Source organism: Clavispora lusitaniae, assembly GCF_014636115.1.
Source record: "Clavispora lusitaniae strain FDAARGOS_655 chromosome Unknown tig00000187_pilon, whole genome shotgun sequence".
Classification (NCBI taxonomy): domain Eukaryota; kingdom Fungi; phylum Ascomycota; class Pichiomycetes; order Serinales; family Metschnikowiaceae; genus Clavispora; species Clavispora lusitaniae.
In genome coordinates, this window is record NW_027093980.1 from 77707 (window position 1) to 103003 (window position 25297).

The 25297-nt window shown below is 45.1% G+C and overlaps 13 protein-coding genes across 13 annotated transcripts; 4 read left to right on the forward strand and 9 right to left on the reverse strand. All coding sequences in view use genetic code 12, as the record gives it.

Moving 5' to 3' along the window:
* Nucleotides 1-922: 922 nt before the first annotated feature.
* Nucleotides 923-2293, forward strand: FOB63_004041 (uncharacterized protein; the record flags this gene model as incomplete). Its single annotated transcript, XM_002615144.2, has 1 exon — nt 923-2293. The coding sequence occupies one exon, from the start codon at nt 923-925 to the stop codon at nt 2291-2293; it is 1371 nt and encodes a 456-aa protein (XP_002615190.2).
* A 666-nt stretch (nt 2294-2959) lies between these two features.
* FOB63_004042 (mitochondrial 37S ribosomal protein bS21m) lies at nt 2960-3472 on the reverse strand (the record flags this gene model as incomplete). The annotated part of the gene is made up of 1 exon (XM_002615143.2): nt 2960-3472. One exon carries the CDS (start codon nt 3470-3472, stop codon nt 2960-2962), a length of 513 nt encoding a protein of 170 aa, XP_002615189.1.
* A 291-nt stretch (nt 3473-3763) lies between these two features.
* FOB63_004043 (uncharacterized protein) lies at nt 3764-4432 on the forward strand (the record flags this gene model as incomplete). The annotated part of the gene is made up of 1 exon (XM_002615142.2): nt 3764-4432. One exon carries the CDS (start codon nt 3764-3766, stop codon nt 4430-4432), a length of 669 nt encoding a protein of 222 aa, XP_002615188.2.
* A 353-nt stretch (nt 4433-4785) lies between these two features.
* Nucleotides 4786-7326, reverse strand: FOB63_004044 (TFIIH/NER complex ATPase/helicase subunit; the record flags this gene model as incomplete). Its single annotated transcript, XM_002615141.2, has 1 exon — nt 4786-7326. One exon carries the CDS (start codon nt 7324-7326, stop codon nt 4786-4788), a length of 2541 nt encoding a protein of 846 aa, XP_002615187.2.
* A 189-nt stretch (nt 7327-7515) lies between these two features.
* Nucleotides 7516-8112, reverse strand: FOB63_004045 (uncharacterized protein; the record flags this gene model as incomplete). Its single annotated transcript, XM_002615140.2, has 1 exon — nt 7516-8112. The coding sequence occupies one exon, from the start codon at nt 8110-8112 to the stop codon at nt 7516-7518; it is 597 nt and encodes a 198-aa protein (XP_002615186.2).
* A 646-nt stretch (nt 8113-8758) lies between these two features.
* SRP40 (Srp40p) lies at nt 8759-9832 on the reverse strand (the record flags this gene model as incomplete). Its single annotated transcript, XM_002615139.2, has 1 exon — nt 8759-9832. The coding sequence occupies one exon, from the start codon at nt 9830-9832 to the stop codon at nt 8759-8761; it is 1074 nt and encodes a 357-aa protein (XP_002615185.2).
* A 530-nt stretch (nt 9833-10362) lies between these two features.
* FOB63_004047 (triglyceride lipase) lies at nt 10363-11502 on the reverse strand (the record flags this gene model as incomplete). Its single annotated transcript, XM_002615138.2, has 1 exon — nt 10363-11502. One exon carries the CDS (start codon nt 11500-11502, stop codon nt 10363-10365), a length of 1140 nt encoding a protein of 379 aa, XP_002615184.2.
* Nucleotides 11503-12117: 615 nt separating this feature from the next.
* On the forward strand, nt 12118-13050 carry PAN6 (pantoate--beta-alanine ligase; the record flags this gene model as incomplete). Its single annotated transcript, XM_002615137.2, has 1 exon — nt 12118-13050. One exon carries the CDS (start codon nt 12118-12120, stop codon nt 13048-13050), a length of 933 nt encoding a protein of 310 aa, XP_002615183.1.
* Nucleotides 13051-13522: 472 nt separating this feature from the next.
* Nucleotides 13523-16819, reverse strand: FOB63_004049 (DEAH-box RNA helicase; the record flags this gene model as incomplete). The annotated part of the gene is made up of 1 exon (XM_002615136.1): nt 13523-16819. The coding sequence occupies one exon, from the start codon at nt 16817-16819 to the stop codon at nt 13523-13525; it is 3297 nt and encodes a 1098-aa protein (XP_002615182.1).
* A 239-nt stretch (nt 16820-17058) lies between these two features.
* On the forward strand, nt 17059-17793 carry FOB63_004050 (uncharacterized protein; the record flags this gene model as incomplete). The annotated part of the gene is made up of 1 exon (XM_002615135.1): nt 17059-17793. One exon carries the CDS (start codon nt 17059-17061, stop codon nt 17791-17793), a length of 735 nt encoding a protein of 244 aa, XP_002615181.1.
* A 431-nt stretch (nt 17794-18224) lies between these two features.
* Nucleotides 18225-19979, reverse strand: FOB63_004051 (FG-nucleoporin; the record flags this gene model as incomplete). Its single annotated transcript, XM_002615134.1, has 1 exon — nt 18225-19979. One exon carries the CDS (start codon nt 19977-19979, stop codon nt 18225-18227), a length of 1755 nt encoding a protein of 584 aa, XP_002615180.1.
* A 1428-nt stretch (nt 19980-21407) lies between these two features.
* FOB63_004052 (uncharacterized protein) lies at nt 21408-22046 on the reverse strand (the record flags this gene model as incomplete). Its single annotated transcript, XM_002615133.1, has 1 exon — nt 21408-22046. The coding sequence occupies one exon, from the start codon at nt 22044-22046 to the stop codon at nt 21408-21410; it is 639 nt and encodes a 212-aa protein (XP_002615179.1).
* Nucleotides 22047-22227: 181 nt separating this feature from the next.
* Nucleotides 22228-23064, reverse strand: FOB63_004053 (Golgi transport complex subunit; the record flags this gene model as incomplete). Its single annotated transcript, XM_002615132.1, has 1 exon — nt 22228-23064. The coding sequence occupies one exon, from the start codon at nt 23062-23064 to the stop codon at nt 22228-22230; it is 837 nt and encodes a 278-aa protein (XP_002615178.1).
* Nucleotides 23065-25297: the final 2233 nt, after the last annotated feature.

The window sequence follows — 25297 nt, forward strand, 5'->3', positions numbered from 1 at the left end:
CAGATCTATTCCCTATTCCATTTAATGTAGCAACAGCTTTGGGTATACCATCTTCTCCACCCGCTGGTTTTTTGAATCATCAGGAAATTATAACAAACCATTAAGACCTCAAATTCAAGCCAGTAACTTTCAAGATAAATTTCTTCTCCAATGTGCTTATGCGATTTGATTAACTCTGTCCACTTTATTGCAGAAGACGTACCTTGGAGTTGCAGATTTCATCGTTGAGGATGGGCACGGTGTTAGTCATATGTTGATCTTAGGTCCTTTGAATTTCCGATCTGAGGAGATTTATCCACTAATGTTCATCGTGAACCAAGACAATGAACGGTATTTTTACTTCAATGAATGAAGAATGCCCAATCAATATTGAAGCAGAGCCAAAGTATATGGCGAAGCTACAATCAAACAAAAAAAAAAAAAAAAAGAGGAAGAATAGATCATTCTGCTGAAACCCGATATGCATGATTATACTCATAAACCTTCAACACCTGTCCCATGACTTCGTATGTACGTGAACTTCGTATGATCTTCTATGATCTTCTTTTCAAATTCTGGTTTCGTATTCGATTCTTTTATGACTTCGATGTCTTCGTACTTCCAGGTCTGTTCCTAAGAATTTATCCGTGTCGAATTTTGTGGCACTACTCACAAATTTTCCCCTCTCAATCTTAATGATATTCTCTACATTATTTCGCAGTATGATCTACACTGATTTGCCCGAACCGTCCGGATCCGCCTCAATTAATCTCGATTAGTCTAGATACAGCTCGTTTAGTTTAGATTAGGCTCGATTCATCTGCGTTGTCTTACACCCCTTTGGGTAAGTCTAGCCACTGTACCTGATTTGTGCCTGAGTATGTGGTTGCATGTTTGTAGTCACGCGGTGTATGTGCCGGAAAAAACCACGGGCGCTTCTTGAATGGAAATCTCACTAGAGGAGAAAAGTGCCATGTCCCACGAGAAAAACGACGCCAAAGAAAACGGAACCCAAGGTGTCCAGGCTGCCGTTTCGGGAAATACTCGTACAAACTCCGCTCCGGCGGTTTCGGCCGATGAGCCAAAAGACTTGTCCATCGACTCGATTGGATGGTTGTTCATCCAGAAATATTACAGCACATACACCAGCAAAACCAGTAAGCTTTTCGCCTTTTACGATGCAGAAGCGTCGTTTCTTCATGACGACTTTCCATCCGAAAGCGGGAAAAAAGTGCATCTGGCCTCGGGTGTGGAGGCCATCAAAGCCCATTTTGCCCAACAGACCGAGGGCGCTGAAAAAAACAAGATTGTGGTCGATAGAGCAGATTTCCAGTGGTCCGGTAGTGACCGGATTTTGATCGTGGTGTCTGGCTGCTGGAAAAAAGGAGACTCGATGCTTTGGCAGTTTGTCCAGACTTTTGTGTTGAAGGCAAAAGAGAGGACAGTTTACGACGTGTGCAACGACGTTTTGCGCTTTGTGGACTACTCCGAGGTATATGTGCCAACAAGCAACGGCCAAATAGATGCTGGCGAGAAAAAGAAGGAAGTTAAGGTCGCAGAGGAGACTGAGGTGGAGAAGGAACAAAAGGCGGAAGAGAAAACTGAAACAAAGGAGCAGAAGGATGCGGAGCCAAGGGAAGTGAAGGAGGCTAAAGAGCCAAAGGATGTGAAGGAACAGAAGGAGACCAAGGAACAAAAAGAGCCCCAAGATGCAAAGGAGTCCAAGGGCCCAAAAACCGACGCCAAAGCGCAACCAGAAACCTCAGCTAAGGATAGTGAAGCCAAAAAGTCTCTTCCAGAGACTCCTGTTTCGGGATCACAAACTCCAAGCGAGAAACCCGCCACCCTTGAAAGTGCTAATGCTCCAAAGCAAACTTGGGCCACTCTTGCAGCTATCGAGCCTAAAGTTTCCACAAAAAGCGCAACCGTTGCATCTCCGATCGCTGCTAAGTCTGCGCCAGCACCTTCACCTGTAGTGAAGAAACCTTCTCCACCGGCTGCACAGCCAGTCAAATTTAAAAGGGAGGAATGGTATCCGATCTACATTCGCAACATCGACGTGGAAGAAGAGGAGTTGAAAAACGCATTGATCAAGCAATTTGGAGATATCAAGTACTTCAGGAAGAGCAACAAGACAGCGTTATGCGATTTCCGGAACAAGGCAGACCAGATCAAGGCTTTGGATGCGAAGGAGATCGTCGTGGGCAGCAACACAATATACTTGGAGCCAAGATTGCAAAAAGTGTTTGGAAAGCCCGACCCTAAAAAGGATAAGAAGCAGGTGAAGAAAAACGGAACGAAACCTAAGAGCTAATGGAGAGAGGGAGAATAACTGCATGTAGACGAAGAATAGATGAAATACTAATAAACAAGGCATGATAAAGTTGTGTGCTAAGCTTGTAACGTCAGAAGAACTTAGAAAGTAATTAATGCATACCTTCTGTAACCGCATTAACCGAATAATGCAGTAAAGCAGGTCGAAGCAAAGTGAAGCACCATATCTAATCGTAAGCAGTGGTCTGCCTCTTGTTTTTCTATAAATCAAGTATCTTCTTCAATTTGAGCGTAATTCATTGAACCAGAAATGAATTAAGACTAAACTGTGTTTCCTTGCGATGAGTCCTATTGGGCATCGATAACTTTCCAAAGGTTCAGAGCTTGCAAGAGAATTTACGCTTTCTTTTCAGCTCTTCGTGCTTCAAAACCAACATTCAAGAATCCATGTCATTCTTTCATTGTTCTGCTCGCTGGTGTCAAAGTGAAGCAAACATAAATTCCAATTAGTTGCTTCGCAAAATTCACTGAGGTCATGTCATCTTAATAAACGCCGCAGAAACTGTCTTATGGAATAGTTTATTGCTACAGCTCGCTGGACTGTAAAGAGAATCGACTATTGAGAAACGTCATTGATCGCTTTACCCACACTACATCCCATCATCTCACCGGTGTATTGTATATACAAGATTAACGTCCAGCAGCACTAGTAACCTCTTCTTTTAGCGTCTGTGACCTGCGCCATCAAATCGGAAAAGCCCTTGGCGAACTGCTTTCTCCACCATCTTCTGTGTTTCTCCTTTCTGTACTTGGCTGGACGCATATATCTTTTCTGCACCTGCCACTGGCCTCTCACGTTATTGGCCTTGAGAATGGAATAAACGTTACCAATAGCAAACGCCACATTGTTGAACTTCACATCCACGCTACGCCCGCTCGAAGGACCAGTGATATTTATAGCTTTGGCCACTTCTCTTGGGTCCTTGGCACTGCTGCCGAAGGAGTACTCGTCGTATCTTTTCCGCTGGGCGCCCGAGTCCTGGAGGTCAGGCGAGTTTGCAATCAACTCGTCAATGTCAAAAACAGTGCTGGCGTTTCTTTTTGGAGGGGTCTTGTCGGAGTTTTTGAGCACGTCAAAGTCGTTGAACGCACGCAGCGACACGCCGAAAAAACGCACAGGCGCCGTCCGGCTACCAAGACCAACTATGCTCTTCAACATCGTAACGTAAACTGGATTTGAGGTGTGGTGGTGGAAGCGGTTGAGAATTTCAGAAACCGAAAAAATGCTTTCTCAAAAATGTATATGGCCCAAGACTCCGGTCGTGCCAAGCACACAATCTCCTGGTTCTGTGGAAGCGGGCCCATAATGCGGAGACACATTCTACTCAACTAACGTCTTTTTTTTGTGAGACAAGTACTTTTCCTACTTTTTCCCTTCTCTTTTGCATGCAACAAAGATAGGCGTGGATTTGTGGACGAATTTTGTGCATCGCTGAACCCGGCGCCTCTCATGTCCGTGCTTAATAACACGCTTTTCGAAGCTCAAGGCGTCAGCGCATTCAAGATCCCGCCCGGAACGGTGTCGCTATCAAAGTGGAACCCGGATTCGTCCAATGTGGTGTGGAAGGGAAACATCCGGCTCATAGAACAGGAATCGACGGAAACCCCGGCGTCCGCCGCGGTTTTTGAAGGGCTAAGGCTCAAATTAGAGCTTTTCAACAAGCCAAAGCTGGGGCTGGAGGATGTGCCGTGGGCCGAGGTCTGGTACAATCCCATGTCCGAGTTGGATAGCCAATATCGCATTGCTAACGACGGCGAAGATACCATCCGCATGTCAGACGAGTCTTCCAAATACTACAAAATCATCACCCAGCTACCGGGAACAGGCTACCATCCTTTGGATAGCAAGTCAAACGACAAGGGATTGGTTCTCCAGGTGGCTCTAGGGTTGAAATTCGACGATCTGTATGCAGCCGTGTCCTTTTCCGAGGCCTTGGGGATCTACCGCAAACGTTTCCGCAGCTACCAGAACACCTTTCTGTACGACCAGCATCTCTCGGAATTGCAGCAGAAGATCATGGACAACCTTCGGCTCCCACAGGAAGAGGCGGAAAAGTCGCCAGCCCCAGATTTTGACGATGACGAATTTGGCGGTTTCGTGGGGGCCTCTTATGATTGAAGATGGTGCTTGAACATGACCTTATATTCATATTCTTGCGTTGTATAGAACCTGCATTATGAAAGTATGGCAGCTGTAGAACTTGGCTAGTTGCATACCCCATGGGTGGATATAGATCAAGACATAAAGTTCAGTTATGTGCTATTTGAATGGCCATATGGCTCGATACTTCGAAGTAGATGAAGTATCTTATCAATTGGATAAGATGATAAAAAAACGAACTTCACGATACTTCAGTATTTACGTATCACAAAAACCATAAACAGAATACACATGAATTCTCACTCCCGTGGTACCACTGTATTGCCTATATATATTATAACTTCGTAGAATCTTCATCACCACCTCTAAACTTACTTCTTTTTCTTGTAGTACATTTTTTGAATCAATGGATGATGATGCTGTTCACGCAATTCCTTGTTCTTGTTCTTGCTGTATTCCACGTATGCCATATCTTCACCTCCAGCTAAGCCTGCCAATGACCCAGCGGTTCTGGATGCGCTGCTCATCTCATGTCTCCTGTCCTTAGGCATAAAGTTTGTATCTTCGTCATCTCCCACTTCCACACCAGCAGCATCTTCGTTTTTCAACAAAACTTGTTGCAACAACTCCCTCCGCTCACGGGCACTCGAATACGCCAAGTCCGGTAGACTTTCCATGCCGCTCAAATGTGTAATAACCTTAAACGCGTAACCTTGATCCACCAAAAATGCCTGTCTCTTGGTGGAGTAGTACATTTCTTGGGTGTCCTTGGACACAAGCGAATAGAAAAAGGCATTGAAACCTTCATCATTACGTCTTTTGGCCCGCAAGATCCGGCCCAACCGCTGCGCTTCTTGTCTTCTCGAACCGTAATGCGAAGATATCTGGATCAAACATGTAGCTTCCGGCAAATCGATCGATGTGTCACCCACTTTCGATAAAAAGATAGTATTCACCTGGTCATTGTGCTGGAAGTTTTGCAAAATAGTCATACGTTCTTGCTGAGGCGTCGAACCGTAGATAAATGGTTTTCCCAACTTCAACGCATACTCTTGTAGAGCGTACACATTATCACTAAAGACGATGATCTTATCACCTCGTTTTTCATGATAGTGAATTAAAAATTGACAAGCCTGAAACTTTGTCGGGTTCATGATATACAACAACATTCTCTTTCTGGCCGACTCTCTCAAGTACTCCTGATAAAATTCTGCTGTCATCGGACACCACACTTCTGCACACTGAACATTGGCAATATGGCCCTTTTGCGCTAGCTCCATCCAATTCGCTTCATAAAGCTTTGGTCCAATTAAAAAGTTCAAATCGTAAATTTTCTCGTCCTCACGCACCAAAGTAGCAGTAAGTCCCAACTTAGCATGGGCAGCGATCGTACTAACCACTCGTCTGAACATTGCTGCTGGAACCACATGCACTTCATCCAAAATAATGAAACCCCACTCTCGCCCAGTCAAAAAATCCATGACTTTCTCGGAATCGTGCGAACGATTGCGAGTATTGGCGACCATGGAGTAAGTAGAAACAACCAAACCAGCCTCACTGGAGAACATTTCCTTGTTTTCCGAGGTGAAAACAGCCACATTTTCAGGTTGAATCGTGCACCACTGCAAAAACTGCTGTCTCCATTGCATAACAGACACAGAAGATGTGCAAAGGACAATCACAGATTTTTTAATGGTACAAGCAGCAGTAATTCCAACCAACGTTTTACCAGCACCACAGGGCAAAACAATGACACCAGATCTTGCACGGCCATTACCGAACATCTTAGACAAGGATTTTTCTTGGTACGGCCGGATTTGCGTTGATGGCTTCAAGTCTATATCGAGATTGGCGTTTCGATCATCATTCCGGAAATCATATTCTTCCAAGACCGGATATTCTATATTGGCACACCGTTTCTTGACGATTTCAACAGACTCGCTTGCAATTTCGAACGAGTGGACAGTGTCTAAATCGTCATCTTCATCTGTGGGTTTCTTACCAACAACAGAAGCAAAAATATCGTCGACGTTTTCCTTTGACGCATTTGCAGCAGCGGGATTGGCCCCCGGTATGACTAGATCGCCCTGTGTTGGAGCCAGCGACAGAATCAAGTCCAGATGTTGTTGCTGTTCCGAATGAGCTGGCAAACGCAACGGGCCGATAACAGGATCCTTCAAAAGCATTTGCAAAATGTCCGCCTGGGAGCTCTCAACAAAGTATCTGTTGTGTTTCAACACAAGTTTCACTTTACCGAACTTGATGGTAGCCTCTCTGATGATTTTCAAAAACGACTCAGGAACAGGAGTTTTCGAGAGCCGATTCAACACCGCAATGATATCGTCGGTTTCCAACCCAACAGAAACAGCCGCATATAACGAATACAGTGTGATGGCATATTCATGGATATGCGATGGTCTAGATCTGGGTTCAGCAACGGTGATCAAAAAATCCTGTGCTTGTTCGGCCAAGGGAGAAAAAGACTCTAAGATAATTCTGCCATCGACTGGAGAGATCCATATGGGCCGTGAGAAGTGGTCTGGTTTTAATTTCAAGTACAGAAAGTCCATTCTGTTGAACACTTTGGAAACAGCATCCGGGACATAATCAGTAGGAATATCTGGAGTGATTTCAACGAGTTGGTCTTGCGCAAACTCGTCATCACTTAAGTTCTGACTAATAACATCGATGGCCTCGTCTGCCTTTCTTTTGCTTGCTGCTGCCGTTGGAATATCGCTGCTCTGCGCCTTTGCCTTCGGTCTTGGAGCAGCTCTCTTCCTTTTCGGATTCGGGCCCCCATAGGCATAGTCGTCATCCTTGTTTTTCCGAGAGTAGTTCTCCTCGTCAAAGGAATCGGAAGAGTCGTCGGAAAAGTTGCCTCTTTCGAGCTCAGCATAATTGACTCTAGACATGGCACACAAGTCAATTACAAAGCACCAAATTCCTTTGATCTATGGGTGCGCATGCACTCCCATCTATAGGCACATGACTACATTAATACATAATCTGGCACCAGGACGGATGGTCTGGGACGTAAAGTGAATTGAATTAGTGTCTTCTACCATAGAATGTAAAAGAAGGTCTTTTTTTTTTCTCTTCGACTAGTCATGTAGCGCAAAGAGATCCATGGGAAAGTCAAACATGGAGCCTAAATCGAGTCCTGGACTTTCCTCCCAAAGCAGAAGGAGCATAGTAACATCGTCCACTTCTTGGCCGCCCTTAACGGCCTGCAAGTACTTTTTCGTTTGCACCAATGGTATGTTACCCCCAAGATCCTGGCCCTTGCCACACAAGACAAAATACCTTCGGGGCGTGTGGCCCGTGTACATTTTGAAAACACGGCAAAAGTGCCATTTGGAGAGCCCCACAGTCAGTGCCAATAAGTCCACATCAAGCTTGTGATTGGTTTTCGCCCATTGGCCCATTATCGCACATGCTCCCAAAACACAGTTTCTGGTCCTGTTCCACCCAGAAACCACCTCCGGCAGACATCTTTTACATGGACGGTATCCCAGTTCCATGGCCTGGGCTACACTATCAAAAAAGACAATGTTTTTCCGTAAAGCTAGACGAGATGAACATGTGGGGCGGCACACAATCCTTGTCGTAGTGACAGCATATACGAAATGGCCCTCGGCTTGCGGATTTCGAACTAGAAGCGCCTGGTAGCGAGATTCAGAATCAGGGAAAAAGAGCATGTGTTGGAGGCCATAGGTGCTTTGTCTGTTAATTTTTTGTCTTTTAAGATAAGCGTTCTTGCTCTCAAAGTCGCATGCACAACGCAAGTGGATAAGAACAATACAGAGATCGAATTTATTCCCCAGCACGTCGTATTAAGTCTGCATGAGCATATTACCTTAACTTGAGAATCCGGCAATAAATCAGGCAAGTATCGGAAAGCATGTGTATACGAACGTTTACCGATATCGGTCATTCTGTCTGCGAAGCTATCTTTCTTAAGCCATTGTCTTTACTATGTCAAGTTTCCCCCGGGGCACACCGATTAAGGAATTGCATTTCTGGAAATTTCAACTAAACCTGTCAGAATAGGACAAAAGTAAGATTATGCAAGGACATGTTACGAGAAAGCAGAGGGATCCGCACAAGATTGTAGGATTGCATGAGATAATGTTCCAGAAATACTGCTTGAAGCTCTTTTTTTTTTTTTTTTTTTTTTTTTTTTTTTAATTTTATTTTGCAGATACAGAGAAAACCCTCGTATCTGCTTTATATCTTTCTTTTTTCTACCTGGAGATACAATCGCTCGATGTCGATTGCATCCTACACCATTGTAATGTATCCTATATTAAACATGTATGCAGAAATAAAAAGAGATGCAGCCGACTAATCGGTGAATTTGTAAGAACCACTGGCCATGGTGATGGATCCACCCTTGTATGCACCTCTCTTCATCTTGTTCTTGTTCTTGGTGAAGTCCTTTCCTCTCACTTGCATCAACTTGTCGTTGGCCATCTCACCCCAAGTTCCAGCAGCTCCTTTGTAAGTGTTGTCCATCAAAGTTTGGTCTTCAAAAGCAATTTTGGAGCGGTCGATTCTGGAGAAGTGCTTTCTTTGACCTGGCTGCAATTCTGGCTCTGGAGAAGCACTGATTCCGGTAACCTTTGGCTTCTTGGCTGGCTGTTCAGATTCAGCTTCTTGAGGTCTCTTGGTCTGTTCAGATTCGGACTCAGATTCGGAGTCGGAAGACGAAGAGTCAGAAGAGTCAGAAGAGCTGGAAGAGCTGGAAGAGCTGGAAGAGGAATCGGAATCAGAGTCGGAATCAGAGTCTGAGGAGTCAGAGTCCGAGGAGTCAGAATCAGAAGAGTCAGAAGAATCGGAATCAGAAGAATCAGAAGAGTCGGAATCAGAAGAGTCAGAATCAGAAGAGTCAGAATCAGAAGAATCAGAAGAGTCAGACGAATCGGAATCAGAAGAGTCAGAAGAGTCTGAAGAATCGGAATCAGAAGAGTCAGAAGAGTCGGAACTAGAGCTGTCGGAACTAGACGAGGAGTTGGAAGCTTCTTCCTTCTTTTCGGATGGCTTCACTTCAGATTCAGAATCAGAATCAGAATCAGAATCAGAATCAGAGGAGGAATCGGAGTCCGAAGAGTCCGAAGAGTCCGAAGAGTCCGATGACTCAGAGTCGGAGCTAGAAGACGAAGAGCTAGAGTCCGAATCCGAGCTGCTTTCAGACTTCTCTTCACTGATAGACTCTGTTTCCGAGCTCTTGCTGACTTCAGCCTCTTCGCCTTCAGAATCGCTTTCAGCAAGCAAAGATTCCAAGTCGCCCACCACAGTAGGCAACTCAACGTTGTTTTTCTTGACGTATTTGTCCAAAGCTTTGGACAAGTCTTTCAAGTCATCGTTCGACTTTGCGAAATTGGCAATATGAGCCAAGATGATTTCTTTGGAGGCCATTTTGTGATCACAAGATGCTTGCGATGAGATGAGTTTCAACTTTTTTTCAGCGTGCCCAATCGCACGTGAAAGACTGCACCATGATAGCCTATCTGCAATAACGATGTTTCATAATTGGCAAAGGGAATATATATTTAATGGGGACGGAAAAACATATGGAAATCTTGGGAGAGGTCTAGGAGATAGGAAAGACAAAATCAAATATCAGAAAAAATATCACCAATAGATACTTGAGTAGCAAACAGATACTTGAGTCATAAATGAATACATGAGTAAGTATTACAAGCATGTGCCTCCGTAGAAACTCAGTAAATTAATGATGGCAGTGGTCGAATTAATTTCTACTTCAGAAACTGGAAATTACGGTAAGATTAAAAAACTTCAGAAACAAGCTAATCCAATTCTCAGCCAAAACAACAGAGCTTTAGTTTAGATTTACTTAAGGACATAAATAATAGCACTCTAAAGAGATCACGCTAATTTCAACGGCGAGATAGCGATGTTAAATCCTGTGCATGGAGATGGACAAATCACAATTTGGCATCTCTTTTCGCCGGCGAAGCATAGAAGTTTGCCTTCTCTAAATCATTGTCCATCATGAGCTTCCACTGCAGCTTGAAGATTGCCTCTCGGTCGTTCCCATACTTCACTTCCGGGAACTTCAGTCTGTTTTCCCGCACAAACTTTGCCCGCCGCTCAATGAAGCCCAGAATGAGATTCACGGTACCGTCCACATTAGTCCCATGTACCAAGTGATCGCCTTCCAAGTCTGCAGTCTCAAGAAGATGGGGTGGAACGGACTCCCGAATGAACTCCACTGCATCGGGTGGATTCCACATAGCTTCCGTGCCAATGACGTGGAGAAAAGGGATGCGCATGTGTTTCAAGGCATCTTGGCCAAAACCAACGTCTGTGATAGCCGTCATGTATGTAGCCAATTGGGCTGCGGTGCTGGACTTCGACACTATGTTCCCATTTTCCAACGCCACCTCGTCGTCGACGTAGCTGTCCAAAACCCGCTTGTCCATTATTTTGTAGAAGCTTTTCTTCTTGAACCAAGTGACCGCGTCCTCGCGAGAGGAGAACTTGTCTCTGAGAATAGACGTAATCTTCTTTATCCGGTGCTGGAAGATCTCAGTGTACTGCGGATTGAAGTACAAGACAGGCTCAACAGTAATGACGGAATCAAATAAAGTGGACTCCAAATACCCAGCAAAAGCCGCTTGGAACCCGCCCAAGGAATGGCCAACGACAATGTTCCGGTTGTAAGCAGAAGGAACAAAATCGCCCGTCGTGTTGATTTCGTTCTTCACCACTTTGATCAAGTCCTTGGCGCCGTCTCGCCAATCAAAAGACCAACCCAAGAACTTCCGGTTAAGACAAGCCGAATCTCCATGGTTTGCGCAGTCCAACGCAAGCACACAGTCCAATTTCCAGTCCTTGGCCTGTTCGCTGAGCTCGTACAACTTTTCGATATGTGTTTTCCACACGCTCTTGTTCATGCCCGTGCCATGGGCAAATACCATATTGATGCGAACAGGCGCAAAAATGGCTTGCGAAGCTTTGTACTTGTTGTACACTATCTTCAAGCGGTCATTGGGGAGATGCGTGGCGCCCACACCTCTAGGAAATTCGGCATCAGTGACTTTTTTCTCCACCGTATATGACATGGTGAATGTTTCTGACGAAGCGAATTGGAATGGGTGCGAAACACCTTTTGTGGGGAATATATAGGCATGGGAATATCGCACCGAGGCTAATCTATGTGGAGAAAGTGGGGCAGGAAGTAAGTACGTACATGAGAGAAGATGAAAATTAAGAAAGGTAAAACAGAAGGAGGTCAGAAAAGGAAATAAAGAGGAATACTAAGAGTGAAGACCAAACGTTTTATTCAACCTGAACAGGAATAGGATGTAGATGGCGCATCGACCACAGTACGTGATAGAAGTAGAAGAACACAAAATCCCATAAATGAGCGCAATAAGAGATAAAAACTGCTCTAGACTGGATCTGGACCATTAACACCGAATATCAATACGTTCACAACAAACCTGAATGAAACCGAGGAACTCCGACGCTGAGTCAGATGCGACTCGATGAGATGACTTCGTTATGCCAACACAAGCACCCAACACAACAAAAAAACAAAAAGAAAAGATACATGCGTGTTAGTAGTGGCAAATGGAGCAAAACGGCTGTTTCGGTTGTATAATTCCCCACGCCAACGTCTGGGTCTACTCTAATTCGTATTCGTATTCGCGATTTTTCATCTCCACCATCTTCATATGACAAAGACGCCGATACAGATTTTCCGGACTGTTCAACAGGTCCGCCAATGGAGACACCAGTGTCTTTTGCGCCAGGAAACGGTCGGTTTTGTGCCAACCATGGGTGCCTTGCACAAGGGCCACTGCCATTTGGTGGGCCAGAGCTTGAAAGAAACGCATCGAACCGTGGTTTCGATTTTCGTCAACCCGTCCCAATTTGCCCCACACGAGGACTTGGACGCATACCCGCGGACCTTGGAACGGGACTTGGCGACCTTGCAGACGTCTTTTCTGGGCAAGGGCGTCGATGCGGTGTTTGTGCCGAAAGTTCTGGAAATGTATCCCTCGGGCATTGTGCTTGACGTGCACAAACAAGTTGGGGCCTTTGTGACTGTGCATGGCTGCTCGGAGCAGCTAGAAGGCGCACAGAGACCTGCTTTCTTCCGTGGAGTCGCTACGGTGGTGGCCAAGTTGTTGAATGTCGTTTCGCCTACTAAAGTGTACTTTGGGCAGAAAGACGCCCAGCAGTGCGTGGTGATCAAGAACATGGTCAAGGACTTGTTGTTCGACACCGAGGTTAGTGTCTTGCCCACTCTCAGAGAAGAAAACGGCTTGGCCATGCTGTCCCGCAACGAGTACTTGTCTCCAGAAACAAAGGACCAATGTGCCATCATCTACAAGGGTCTTTGTGCGGGACAGGCCGCCTACCAGACGCAAAAGGAACTGTCACAGGGTCCGGTGAGCTCGAATCTCATTTTGGAAGAGATCCGTCGTGTCTACCTGAAAATGCCATCAGACTGGGAGGTTGAGTACATTGCCATTTCGCATCCGGAAACCTTGGCTGACCTTGAGGAGGTGGATCCAAAAGTCGGCGCCACCGTCTCTACTGCTGTCAGGGTCCCAAAGAAGGAAGGCGGAGTGGCTAGACTCATTGATAACGTGCAATTGTGAAGCATGTGAATGCATGGTGGGACATAGGGTTTGCCATGGCCCAGATCGATGAGCATTGTGCTTCAACCGATAGATTTTATAGATGTATATCCAATGTATATAGATACTCGCTAATTAATATTAGAGGATACGGACATTATTAAGGCTTGCTCATCTGCTTCTGTAAAGTTATATATCTTAACCAGTGATATAACATGTTTAACTAGTGTCACACACATGGATGCTTTGAAGATAATTTAGGACCTCCTTACTGATAGACGATTGACAAATGTAGCTACTCAATGGAATTAAACACCCGAGCTAAAAGTGTACATTGTAGAGGGGAATATACTATGTGAAGCTTCGAAATCTAGCAAAAAGTTGGGTCCCTATGAGTAATTGCTTTTCGGCTTCATGTCTATGCATATTTTAGGAATGAACAAGCGGTCACTCCATCGTTCCCACCATATTAATGATGGTTAATTAGAACAACCTACAATCCTCGTCTCGCCATGAAGGATCTGGGCTTCAGCCGAGTAACAGCTTTCTCACTGGTCTCAGTCTGCACCTTCAAGGACTCCTCCAACTCCTTTTTATCCCAGATTTTGAAGTCGACAGACTTCTCAATGCGTTTTTGAACACTCGGACTGACACCGTAAAAAATGTACCCATACTTCAAAAGCCACTCTGGTTCAACCGCTGTGGCACATTGCATATACTCTTTTGTAGTGAGTACCAACTCATCATAGACAACATACTGCGGGCTGATAGCTGTTCCACCAGCCAAAGCGGAAGTAGGATGCAAATACATCTTCATGTAGAGATGACGAAGATTGGCATATTCTGCCTGACCCCTTCCTCCCCCATGAGATCTCAAAAGTTTTGCCAGCTGCTGGAAGTATGCTGCACAAAGACAACGTCTGACATCTCGATCGTCTCTGGCTTTGAGAACCGGATACTTGTTCTTTGCCATGATGAGCAAAATTTGCTTGCGGATATCTCGGGCACGTAAAAGAGACTTGTGGTGGACAAAGTTCCTTGTGCTCCACGAGGCCAATTTTTGCAGATTCATGTTGGGCATGCGGGCCCGCTGTTCCCACTGGTTGTACACATTGAGTAGAGTCAAATGGTCCAGCTCTGCTACCAAGAATTTTTCCCGCATGGCGTCAGCTTCGTCCGCTCTTTCTTTCGGCCGATAGAAGACATTTGGCACAGAAAGCATCGACACGATCGTCACTATCTCGGAAGAACACAGGAACTCTTCCTGACAAGAAAGCAAAATAAGTTTAGCCAATGTTGGTTCCATGGGAAAGGATGTGAGTTTTGCTCCAAAATCAGTCAAGTGTCCATTATTATCCAACGCACCCATGGCCCATAAATCATACAAGGAACAACTTAGCAAATCTTGGGGAGGAGGATCCAAGAAGGGGAAGCTCATAACGCTGTCCACTTTCAAAGATTTTAGCATGAGCATTACTGAGCTGAGATTTGCCCTTTGAATCTCTGGAATTGGCTGAACATGCATTTGTTCGGGACTGGCCGCTTTTTCAGTATAGAGCCGGTATGCTACACCAGCCGCTGTTCTTCCTGCTCTTCCGCTTCTCTGTTGTGCGTTAGCGAAGGATATAGGCACCATTTGTAAAGTGTCCATTCCCAATTTAGGGCTGAATAGTTTCATCTTGACAAGCCCACAATCAACAACGTACTTGATTCCATCAACAGTGAGCGAAGTTTCAGCAATGTTGGTGGCTACCACCACTTTCCGACGTTCTGCGTTTTGCTTGCTAAAAATCTTCTTTTGGAGATCAGCTGGTAGCGATGAATAAATGGGATAAACGTCCAAAGGAGGAGGATTTTCCAACATTGAAAGCTTTTCGTTAATTAGTTCGCATGTAGCTTCAATGTCTTCTTGACCTGTCATGAACACCAAGATATCGCCATCACTTTTCTGGTTCCCCAAATGAATGGTCATGACTTGCTTGACTGCCGTTTCCACATAATCCGGCGTTGCTGTTTTAGAGTAGAAAACATCAACAGGGAAGGTTCTTCCCGGAATGAAAAACTGCGGAGCATTGCCGAAAAAGATGCTGAACCGGTCAGCATTCATGGTTGCACTTGTAACAATAAGTTTGAGGTCTCTTCTGCGACGGAGCAACTGACGAAAAAGCCCCAATAATATATCTGTATTAAGAGAACGTTCATGTGCCTCGTCCATAATTATGCAAGAGTAGCTATCCAAGTTTGGGTCTGTGAGCATTTCACGAAGCAATATACCTTCAGTCAAATACTTGATTCGTGTTTTTGTGTATGACGTTTTGTCTTCAAAACGAATCGAATAACCAACGTCTTCGCCCAACTTACATCCAACTTCTTCGGACACTCTTTTAGCCACCGACATGGCAGCAACACGTCTAGGCTGCGTGCATCCAACCATGAGACGAGAGCCATCTTTATCTATGCTTTTAGTGTATCCAGCATCGCTCAAAAACTGCGCAAGTTGAGTAGTTTTACCGGAACCTGTTTCACCTATCACCACCACGATTTGGTTTTCGGCAATCATCCTCATCAAATCCTCTCGAACAGCGTATGCTGGTAACGTTTTTCTTTGGTTTTGGATCTCTTCAAATGTATATCTTTCTTCCTCGTGTGATTTCGAGGCAGGTTTTTCTAGCAAATTCTCTCCTTCATTGGAGGGTTTTAGCATACTGGAAAGAGCAGACTTTCCACCTGTGGATCTGTCCCGAGCCTGTTGAGCTCTTTCCTTTTTCTCCTTTCTGTCTTTCACGACAAAACTGCCTGTTCGGGCAGCAATTGCCAACTCGGACGCGGGATCTAAGACCGGCGACACACTGGGCCCTAGATTTCGGGACGTTCGATTCCCAACTTGAAGAAGTAAGCTATCTTCAGAACCCACAAGAAATGGGGGAATTAGAAAATGCGGACTTAGAGAAATGTACGTATTGGAAGACAGGTCCTCATGGTCAAAGTCAATGTATTCTCCCGTGGATTCGTCAAAGGCTCCACCTGTTCTGGCAGAGGAATAGTGAGTTTTAGGACGTCTTTTAGGCTTTTCTGTCTCGAGATCTGTATACTGAGACACTGCTGCGTAGCTGGAATCTTCATGCGTATACCATTCTCTGTCGTTTTCCACATCATCAATGTCTTCTGGGCGAAACTCGGACTCATCAAACAAATCGGGCCTTGCTTCGTCTTCGTCTCTTTCCTTCTGCGCTAGTTCAGCAAGAGTACGTTTTTTCGGCCACGTAGTGTCTTTCTGGATGTCGTTAATTCTTACCGCTTGAATATCTGTTTGAGTATCGCTGTGAATGTCTCGAGGCGGACCTTGCTTCAAACGACGGGCATCTTCTTTCTTGATCTTTTTGAATGCTATTTTCTTGACCTCTGGCTTTTCTTTCTTTGGCGCTAGAAGTACATCGTCGTCCTCTTCGTCAAATGCCACTGTTACTTTGAGTCGCTTTGGTTTTCGTTCCGACTCGCTTCTTGTACTTGTGGTTGTCTCAGGAGCGGCACTTGAAGTTGCAACTATATGGGAATCTGCAGCAGGCGATGACTCCAACTCAGCCTCGAGAGCCTTGAAGTTATCCTGGATCAAAACGTGGATTCTGTTAGACAGCTCTTGCGAAAAGCCCAAGGCACTCGAAGCGAGCGCAAAACGCTCTTTTGACTCCATTCTCTTGTACAAGTCCACAAGCGACTTGACGAGGTTTTCCGACACGGGTCGGTTTATGTCAGCGGCAATTGTTTCGGAGAGAAGAGCCACAATTCCCATGTTCGGAAGAGATAATATGGTAATCTGGGGAAAAGCGATGGGTGTCTGGCCATATACACTCTTGAACAAAAAGCACGAAGTGACTTAAGAGTATCTGAGAGTTGATAAAACAATTGGAAAACGCCTAGAGAAGAAGCATAGGGAAGAAGAATCTTGACGTGAACCAAGAAAGGACAAAGAAAAAAAAGACAAGAAAAGAGATCGAGAGAAAGCCCTGTTTATCTATCGGCGAGCCCATCATGTCATTGCAAGCGAGAAGAGCCCTTTACTTCAAGTTTTGCGTGGCGGCGAAGTTCCGCTTGACCCCGGCGCCCACTTCTGCCAAAGAAATCCTGTTTCTTCACGACAGTTTTGCCAAGTTGGCCACGCTAGATTTCTTTCTGGTGGCTCCTGCTCACTTCACAGCTCCAAATAGTTTCAACAGAGAAGTTTCGGTTGTGTTGAACCCGTTCCTTTACCAAAGCCAGGTCGATCCGTTCAGCGAAACAGACCCCTCTCTCACACAAACAGTCAATTCTCTTCTTCAGCGACAGCGCGAGATCTCAGACTACTTACATAGTATCTGTGGAATTCCACGCTACTCGTATGTGGAAAACGACGAACTGTACTTTTCCGGGAAAGTGCTGGTTCCTTTCAAACATACGCTCAAATCAGGTGCTCGTCATTTGGTTGGCGAGTATTCATTTTCCTCGTCTACAATCAGCAATCCATTTGCAGTGGTGCAGTCAACCCATCCGCAAAAGGAAATCCTATCCAACATACGTCACAACTTTCAGAAATATCACAAGATAGAGCCCATTATAATAGAGCACGGCTGGCACGGGCTCCAGCGTATTTTAGGTGCAAAATCACACGTGAACGCCAAGGTGGATAAAGGTGCTGAGTTAAACATGGCTTGCATTGCCAATTTGGAGGAAAAATTACCTATAACTGAGCAACGCAAACCAACAAAAGACTTTCAGGGATTTGTGTGAATTGAGTATGGATGTTTTGAGTACTCTAATCCGGACAATATGGTTCTTGAGTCCTCTTTGCTGTCTTAATATAGATACGAAATGGTAAGAATGTAGATGTGAAGTAGCGTTTGTTTCGTTTATATTGCGTATACAAACAAGGTCTCGTTTATTCTTGTTTCTATGTAGATTAAGCCCTTTTGTTTTGACGACGACATGACATGTCGTGATGCCCTTAGACCATCATAACCGTTACTAATACAAAAATGTACATCGCGGAAATCTTCCAGGAAATATTGGAGAAATAATTATCACTTGTCCTGATCTAATAATCCCTTATTTCCATAGAGCAATCCAAAGTCTGAATCACCGGTTATCGGTAACAAGTGTTTTGGTCCCAATGATAAGAAAACACCAGGCTAAGCCTCTGTTCTATGCTTGACATAATGCTATCACCTCTTGGAAGTTGCCTTGTTGACAATATCCAAGTCTTTTTGCACAATTTCGTTCACGTAATTGAGTCCCACCTGCTGCTTGTAAAGAAGTTTCGTCAACAGGTCCACCACCTGGTCTATTTGTGTGGCACCTTCTCCAACAGCTTCTGTATTTTCACGAGTGAGTCCATTCAAACCGCCGTTCATGTTATTAATAGATGACTCTAACTGAGAAGACAAATCTTCGCTCCGTCCCTTTAGGATTGCCAAACGGGCATAAATGTCGTTCAACTTGCCAACAGAACCGTTGGGGTCCGAGACCTTTGCGAGAAGGGTCTGGAATTGTTTGGATATCTCTTCCTCCTCTGGCAAGAGCGGGTAGCCCTTCAACTTCAACATTGCTAGAACTGTGGCCAACCTTAGCAAACGACGCGAAAGATTGGTGTGTTTCACTTTGGCTTGCATGATCCGAGTTGTGTTATCTAAATCATGCTTTGAAGATATCTGGCCCATCTTGTCGTTGATATTGCGAAGAAGAATGCGGGACTTGGCCACATGGTCAAGCTGAACTTCGATTCTCTGGGCAACCTCGCTGAATGAGCTAACTTTAACTGGGTAATACAATGGTCCAGGTCTTTTCGACATGGCTTGTTCCCAGTCTTCTGGTGATTCGTTCGCAGGCCGTGGCTGTTGCATGAGCACATTGATTTCTTCTTCAGTGAACTTGTTGTATAAGTGTGTTTTCAATGCACATTTGCCCGAGGATGGGTCCCATTGCTCTTTCAACTTTATAACCTGGTCGTTGATTGCTGGTGTGTAGGATGTAGTTTGTTGTGTTTGGGAAGGCGCCTGGGACGACAAAGATAAGTTCAAAGCTCCAGGAGCCTGGTTGGCAGGCTTTTGGCCTGACCAATTGAACGATGGCTGCGTAGTGTTATTATTGGAAGATTGGCCCCCGAAAAGACCAGAAGAAGTGCCAGTAGCAGCATTCGACGATCCAAAGAGGCCTCCTGTTGCTCCTGTATTTGAAGAGCCGAACAAACCGCCACTTGCGTTGGTATTGGTGTTTGCGTTAGTCGCTGTGTTTGTGTTTGTGTTCCCAAACAATCCGCCAGACGCTGGTGCACCGCTTGATCCACCAAAAGTGCTGCCAGCCGGTTTACTGCCAAAGAGACCTCCAGATGGAGCACTTGTTGTGTTGTTTGTGCTTCCAAATAGACCAGAAGTCGTGCCCGCAGGTTTGCTGCCAAACAAGCCTCCCAGGGAGGCCTGATTGTTCGTGTTTGTGTTTCCAAATAAACCACCCAGTTGAGTGTTTGTGTTGGTACTGCCGAAAGTGCTTGCTTGATTTCCAGAATTGCCAAAAGTGCTTGTCTGGTTGCCAGTGTTGCCAAAAGTGGTGTTTGCTGCTCCTTGCGGCTTGCCAAAAAGACCACCAGTGTTGCTGTTGTTATTAGTGCCGGTGTTGGCAGAACCAAAAAGATTGTTCAGACCAGTATTCGAGCCAAAACCGGTGCTGTTGGAGCTTCCAAAAGTGCCGCTTGCAAGGTTTGATGTTGAGGCTGGCTTGTTGCCGAAAAGACCACCCGAATTGGTGTTTGCACCAAGCGAGAATCCAGTATTTCCAGCTGGCGCATTGTTGTTTGTATTGGTAGTATTCGAAGAGCCAAACAGAAAGCCACCATTGCCCGAAGAAGGTTGGGTTCCAAAAGCAGAAGGCTTATTTTGTGTGCTTCCGAACATCCCCGTGCCTCCAGATGTAGCTCCGAACATAGACTGTGTGTATGGATCAAGATAGGTAACTGCCTAAAGAGAAAAAACCACTCTTGATGTTTCGGTGTGCGCACGCCTTTCCACCACTAGTACGTCTATTAGTGGTAGCAATAGGGCCACGGATTGATGGCAGAGCTATAATTCGATATTTGGATGTAGAAGCAAGATCGATATTTTGGATGTGGAAGCAAGAGGAAAGCAAAATTTTGAGACGTGTGTTTCGAAGTGCTGACACAGTATTGAAAGACACCAATGTTCTGGAATCTTTCCCTCTTTGGTAATCTAACCAATAAGAGAAGCACAATGTGCATTGGAATGTTCCCAAAAGATAAGGATGCGGTTGATTTCGGGATATTTGTGTGGATTGTTTTTGTTCGAATTACCTTGTGCATGAATTTAAGCTTTTGCCCAGACGTTGTACATATCAGCAAAGCGGCATTACAGCTTCTACGTGTATTATTTAGCTTAGGCTATTTGAGCCCGTAATGGAAAGAAAACGAAAAAAAAAAAAAAAATTGCAGACGAAATCTTTTTATAAGTGGCCTATGAATAGAAGCATTGATAATTATAGTACCAAGATATGGTCCCCGTTCTGGCAGGTACATTTCTTCCACAATTTCTCTTTGGGCCATCTACTGTACGATATTGTAGGTTACTAAAGGTAAAACTGACTTACCTAGGTTTATGGTTCCCGTACCCGTATGTCAAACTGAAACAATCATCGAATCCATTCGCTCTTCAATAGAAAACCACAATTCAGCACTTTTACAGACTCTGGCTATGCATAGTTCTGGCCACGACGAATAAAAAATAATCGACAGTGCAATGATGGCTCAATGTATATTAAAGATTACATCATTGCATCAAGTCATAAAATACTATCATGGACGCATGTGATGATAATGTTCTGGCATGCGAATGATAGAGCGTATATTATTATCAAAACACTTTCAGACTCCTAACAGTTGCACTTTCGGGTATGACTGGAGGGCTATTGCAATTATAAGGTTGTTCATTTGTATCATTTACTGAAAAGATATTCATTTTTTGACGTTCTTGTTTTAACAGTAATCCGGTTATTTCAATAGAAGTTGTGAATATGCAAAATTATTCCCACGATGTCGAAGTATACGAAATACTCTTCCAACTAGATTAAAGGTGGATTCTATGGTTGAGAACAACTCGACTTTCCATGTTGATTTCTAATCTTTCATGTATCCGTCGAACATTTCTTTGACGGTAGCCTACGTATGTTATATTTTATCGTCCAGAACACGACAGTTGTATATTCTATGGCTAGAAGATCCGAGCCGCCCACTGTCAGAGGCCACGGAAGCGTTGATGATGCATGTGTGATAGATGGTAAAAAGAGAATAAACGGCAGGGGATGAACCAGCAGGACCTCAGCTACTCAAGGGGAAAGAAGGTTTAGGCAGTAGTCTCAGGCGAGGCAGCCTTCTTTGCGTCCAAAAACGCCTTTGCTGTGCTCTTGTCCTTACCAGTTCCGGTGTAAATTGGGTTTTCCTTTTCGAAAATCTGTTGCTCGACACCAGGAATCTTCTTCTCCAACTTCAAATTGTCAAAGACACACTTGTTGAAAATCTTTTCCGACGCTCTGCAGCTGCCCAATCTGTGGTTTTCCTGCTCGAGACACTCGTAATGCAACTTGAACTCGTCAAAACAGTATTTGTTCAAATCCTTCAACACGGAAACGGCACATCTGGTGACTCTTCTTCCCTCTTTCAAACATTCAACGGTGCCTCCGTTTTTTTCGTCTTTGCACATCATGAAGTCGTCGTTGTATGGCTTACATCTAGCGCCAATGAAGTAGGCGGCACTTAAAAGAGGAGCCGAGGTGGCACCAACTTCCTCCACATCGGGAATGTCCTGGGGCAATTCGTTTTTGTCAACGTTCTCCCACTCGTGTCTGCCGATAAAGAACTTCCCGAAAACCATTTGTTGTATTAGCTGGATAAAGCTCGATTCGAGCGTTTGGCTAGGAACTTTTTCTGATTGCATTAACGCGGTCGTGCCGCCACCACTACGCTTATGGCTGAAAGTAGCCATTTCGCGCCGTCTGGTTGGTTCCTAGGGTTACGCCGGGCCGCGCGTAAAATAGAGCACATATCCATCAAGTCCTCCAACTTGACCACCATTCAGTGTGTATTCGACAACAGCGATGGCTGGAGTTGGCAAAGGAGTCCTATATGATGACTGAAAATTTTTGCAAAATCGCTAAAGCGCTGTTTTAGTCCCTTTTCTTAATGTTGGAAAGAACTGCAGATGTCTGTCCAGTGACCCTTAACACATGTAGCAATTGCAAGAGCAAATGGCCGTAAGTGACCGTGTCAGCAGTACACACCGCCAAAAGCTCGTCCAAGTACAGCTTGAATTCGAGTTTTAGCGTCATCACTTTTGGTTTGACCATCTTGTCAAAAAAGACACAGATCTCCTCCGTCTCGCCAACGCTTTCCATAAGGATAGCAAAGATCTTGCTCACCGACAAGAACAATGTGGCCAAAGTGGAAAGCTTCGTGACCAAGCGGTCTGCTTTGACGTCTCCGACATCCAAGCCTAATAAAGTGTCGAAGCTTGTGCACTGGTCGTGGAGAAGCAAAATCAACTTCATTTTGTTCTTCAACAAGTTCAACCGCTTCTTGTGCAGAAGAACCTTCTGTGCTGCGGTCGAAGACAGGAGAAAGCTTTCCAATGTATGCGTCAATGTGGTGTCGAATTTAGACACATCTAGCGAAATGTTGTTCATAAGCTCCATGCACCCTTCAATCGACTGGCCAAGGCGAATAAAGTTTGTGTGTTCGTTGTTGACCAAGTCTAGGAGATCCTGATTGAGGCTTTTCGATAGATCAGTCAAGTCTTGTAGAAGCGAGTCGAGCGGCGTGTACCGGTGTTTCGTATAAAGAAAGGTGTCCGGGTCAAAGTCGGAGGAGGCCGAAAAATCGTCTCTTGTGATGGAAAGAGTGAACGGGAAGCTCTCTGGTTTTTCTGATGAGTAATCCATGGCGGCCAGACAATGCAAGTATGGAAAGATACACGGTGAAGTGGGTTCTGCGATAGCGCTGCGCATGTGACCGCACGCACGTGCGCCCACCCACTTCCCTTTGGAGGAATTTTAAGAATAGTCCCGTCTAGCAGTCGCTTGGAGATGGAGTGTCAAGATAACCGTTTACCGAGTAGAAACACATAGCCCCCGATGCTTTGCGGTTTTCTAATTGTAAGCCGTAGTGTAGAGGAGAGATGGTGATAGCGCGCCGCTGGTCCATTGTACTATCACATTCTATTTCCTTTACTGCTATTGTGCGTCGTTAGGGTCCTTGCCGGCTGCTGTACGGGGGCCTGTAATTGCGCTGTTGCAGAAATTAAAATCTCGCTACGGAAGAACATTATCCTCCGCCTCTTCTCCTGTCCAGTGTACCGGAAACAGTGCTGGAGGATCTAGGCAGCATTAGATTACTAATTAACAAAGCACACGAGATGCTGGTCGCTTCCAGGGGATATTGGTATGGTTGTGAAGGCTGGAGCGTCTTTCGTTTAGAGCTGCAGCACCGTTGATGATCGCGCTCACCGTACCATATCATTAGCCAATTCTTCGCCGCAGCTAGTATTATGTAATGCGTGATTCCTTGCAGAATCGAGAGCTGAGGCAGAACAGTGGCGGCGACCCAATGCTTCTAACCGACCAACCAATCAATAAGATATTTGCTATCGGCAATAATCCGTCGCGGGTCAATCTTCAATGAAACACAATCGGTGCATCTGATGTAATTTAACAGCGCGCGGATACCATCACAATAAGCGGCCCGCATAGAATGTTAAGTTCCTTCTGAAACCAGATTTTGCTCAGGCATTTAGCCCCAGATGCAACTAGGTGCGACATGTCTTATCAAGCCTAATTGCTCCATTGGCACACGCTGATTATCCATTCTGTGGAGCTGCCGGCATCAGTCACTTTCCTGGGCACATGCATCCTCTAACTTTTCATTCGCCGTAAGTGAAACTCTTTCGTGGCCGCGGCTACTTTGTCCATCTGGTTTTCCACCTTGCTGTGAGATGGAAACGCAAATCATGTGTACGACTGAAGTGCCCCGTAAAATAAGGGTTAACAAGCACGTACAATCTGTAAGCCTATTTTAGTGGCACGTTCTAATAATGTCACCATATTCAGAGGAGATGGCAACTTTGCACAATGCAGGCCTGTCTCCTTGTGGAGCTGAAGAAACACTTGAAAACTGCAAGGCAGGTGAAAATAGTCCAGGCACTAAGGTAAGGTTATGCGTTCGTGCATCGTAAGTCCTGTGTATAATGCGAGTCCCCCTTATTGCATGTCACAGTAAAAAGGCTTATGCGCCAGAGGTAAAAGAAGAAATGTCGTTACTTTAGTAGTGGGGTAGGAGAAAACATACCGGGTAACGACTCCTTGGTTGCTTTCAACACAACCAGAACGAACACATAGGAAGAGGACGCCACGTCCCAAAGTCGTATCATTTAATGTTAGGGACGAATTAAGCTTCAATTTGCGCTTCTGCACTACGGTGCGTATGCTGCGAGGGTGAAATTCCATACCGCAAACGAAGGGAACGTTGTAGTGTCCTAGCGTGCTCGTGAATGCAAGTTGCGCATGAAAAACCGGTATACAATGCATCTTAGGGTGAAAGTCCTTTCTATATGCAAGAACTGCAAAAATTGCGTGTTTACAGCGCTTATTTGTCATTGATTGCAGATGTGAACACAAAAAATAGAGAAAGCGCACATCGCTTGTGCGGAATACACCAGACGCCCCGCAAGACGCACGTCGTACAGCTTAAATTTGCTCTCACGACGCTGTTAGCTATCTTCTTGCATCGCCTATATCTCGAATTATCATGTGCAACGCATCTAACCACCTTGTTTCCCACGCTTGACACACACATGGCTGTGGAAACCTATCTCCATTTGAAAGAGCCAATATGAAGGAAGAAGGTTCTGCGGCCCCATTTCCCCAGTCTGGCTACTCTGAATTACGTTTATGCCATCGGAGAAGAAATTCTTCCTTCCAGACCTGTATGGCAGAGTATCTGGAAAACACGCAATCGCGATCAATAGTGCATGGATGGATGCATGACTCGCATGCTTCCATGAGATCGAAAGAAGACTCTTCTGCCAAACTTCTAGAACAAGTAAAGAAAATTTATAAATAAATGTTCATTTAGTAAGCCCATGAAGTTCTGGACATGAACATGCACGTTTATGTAGACCGGAAGCTAGTTTATGCTGCGCTGGGTGACAGCCAAGCTTTTTCTGTTTCTTTTCGTCTCGTAATC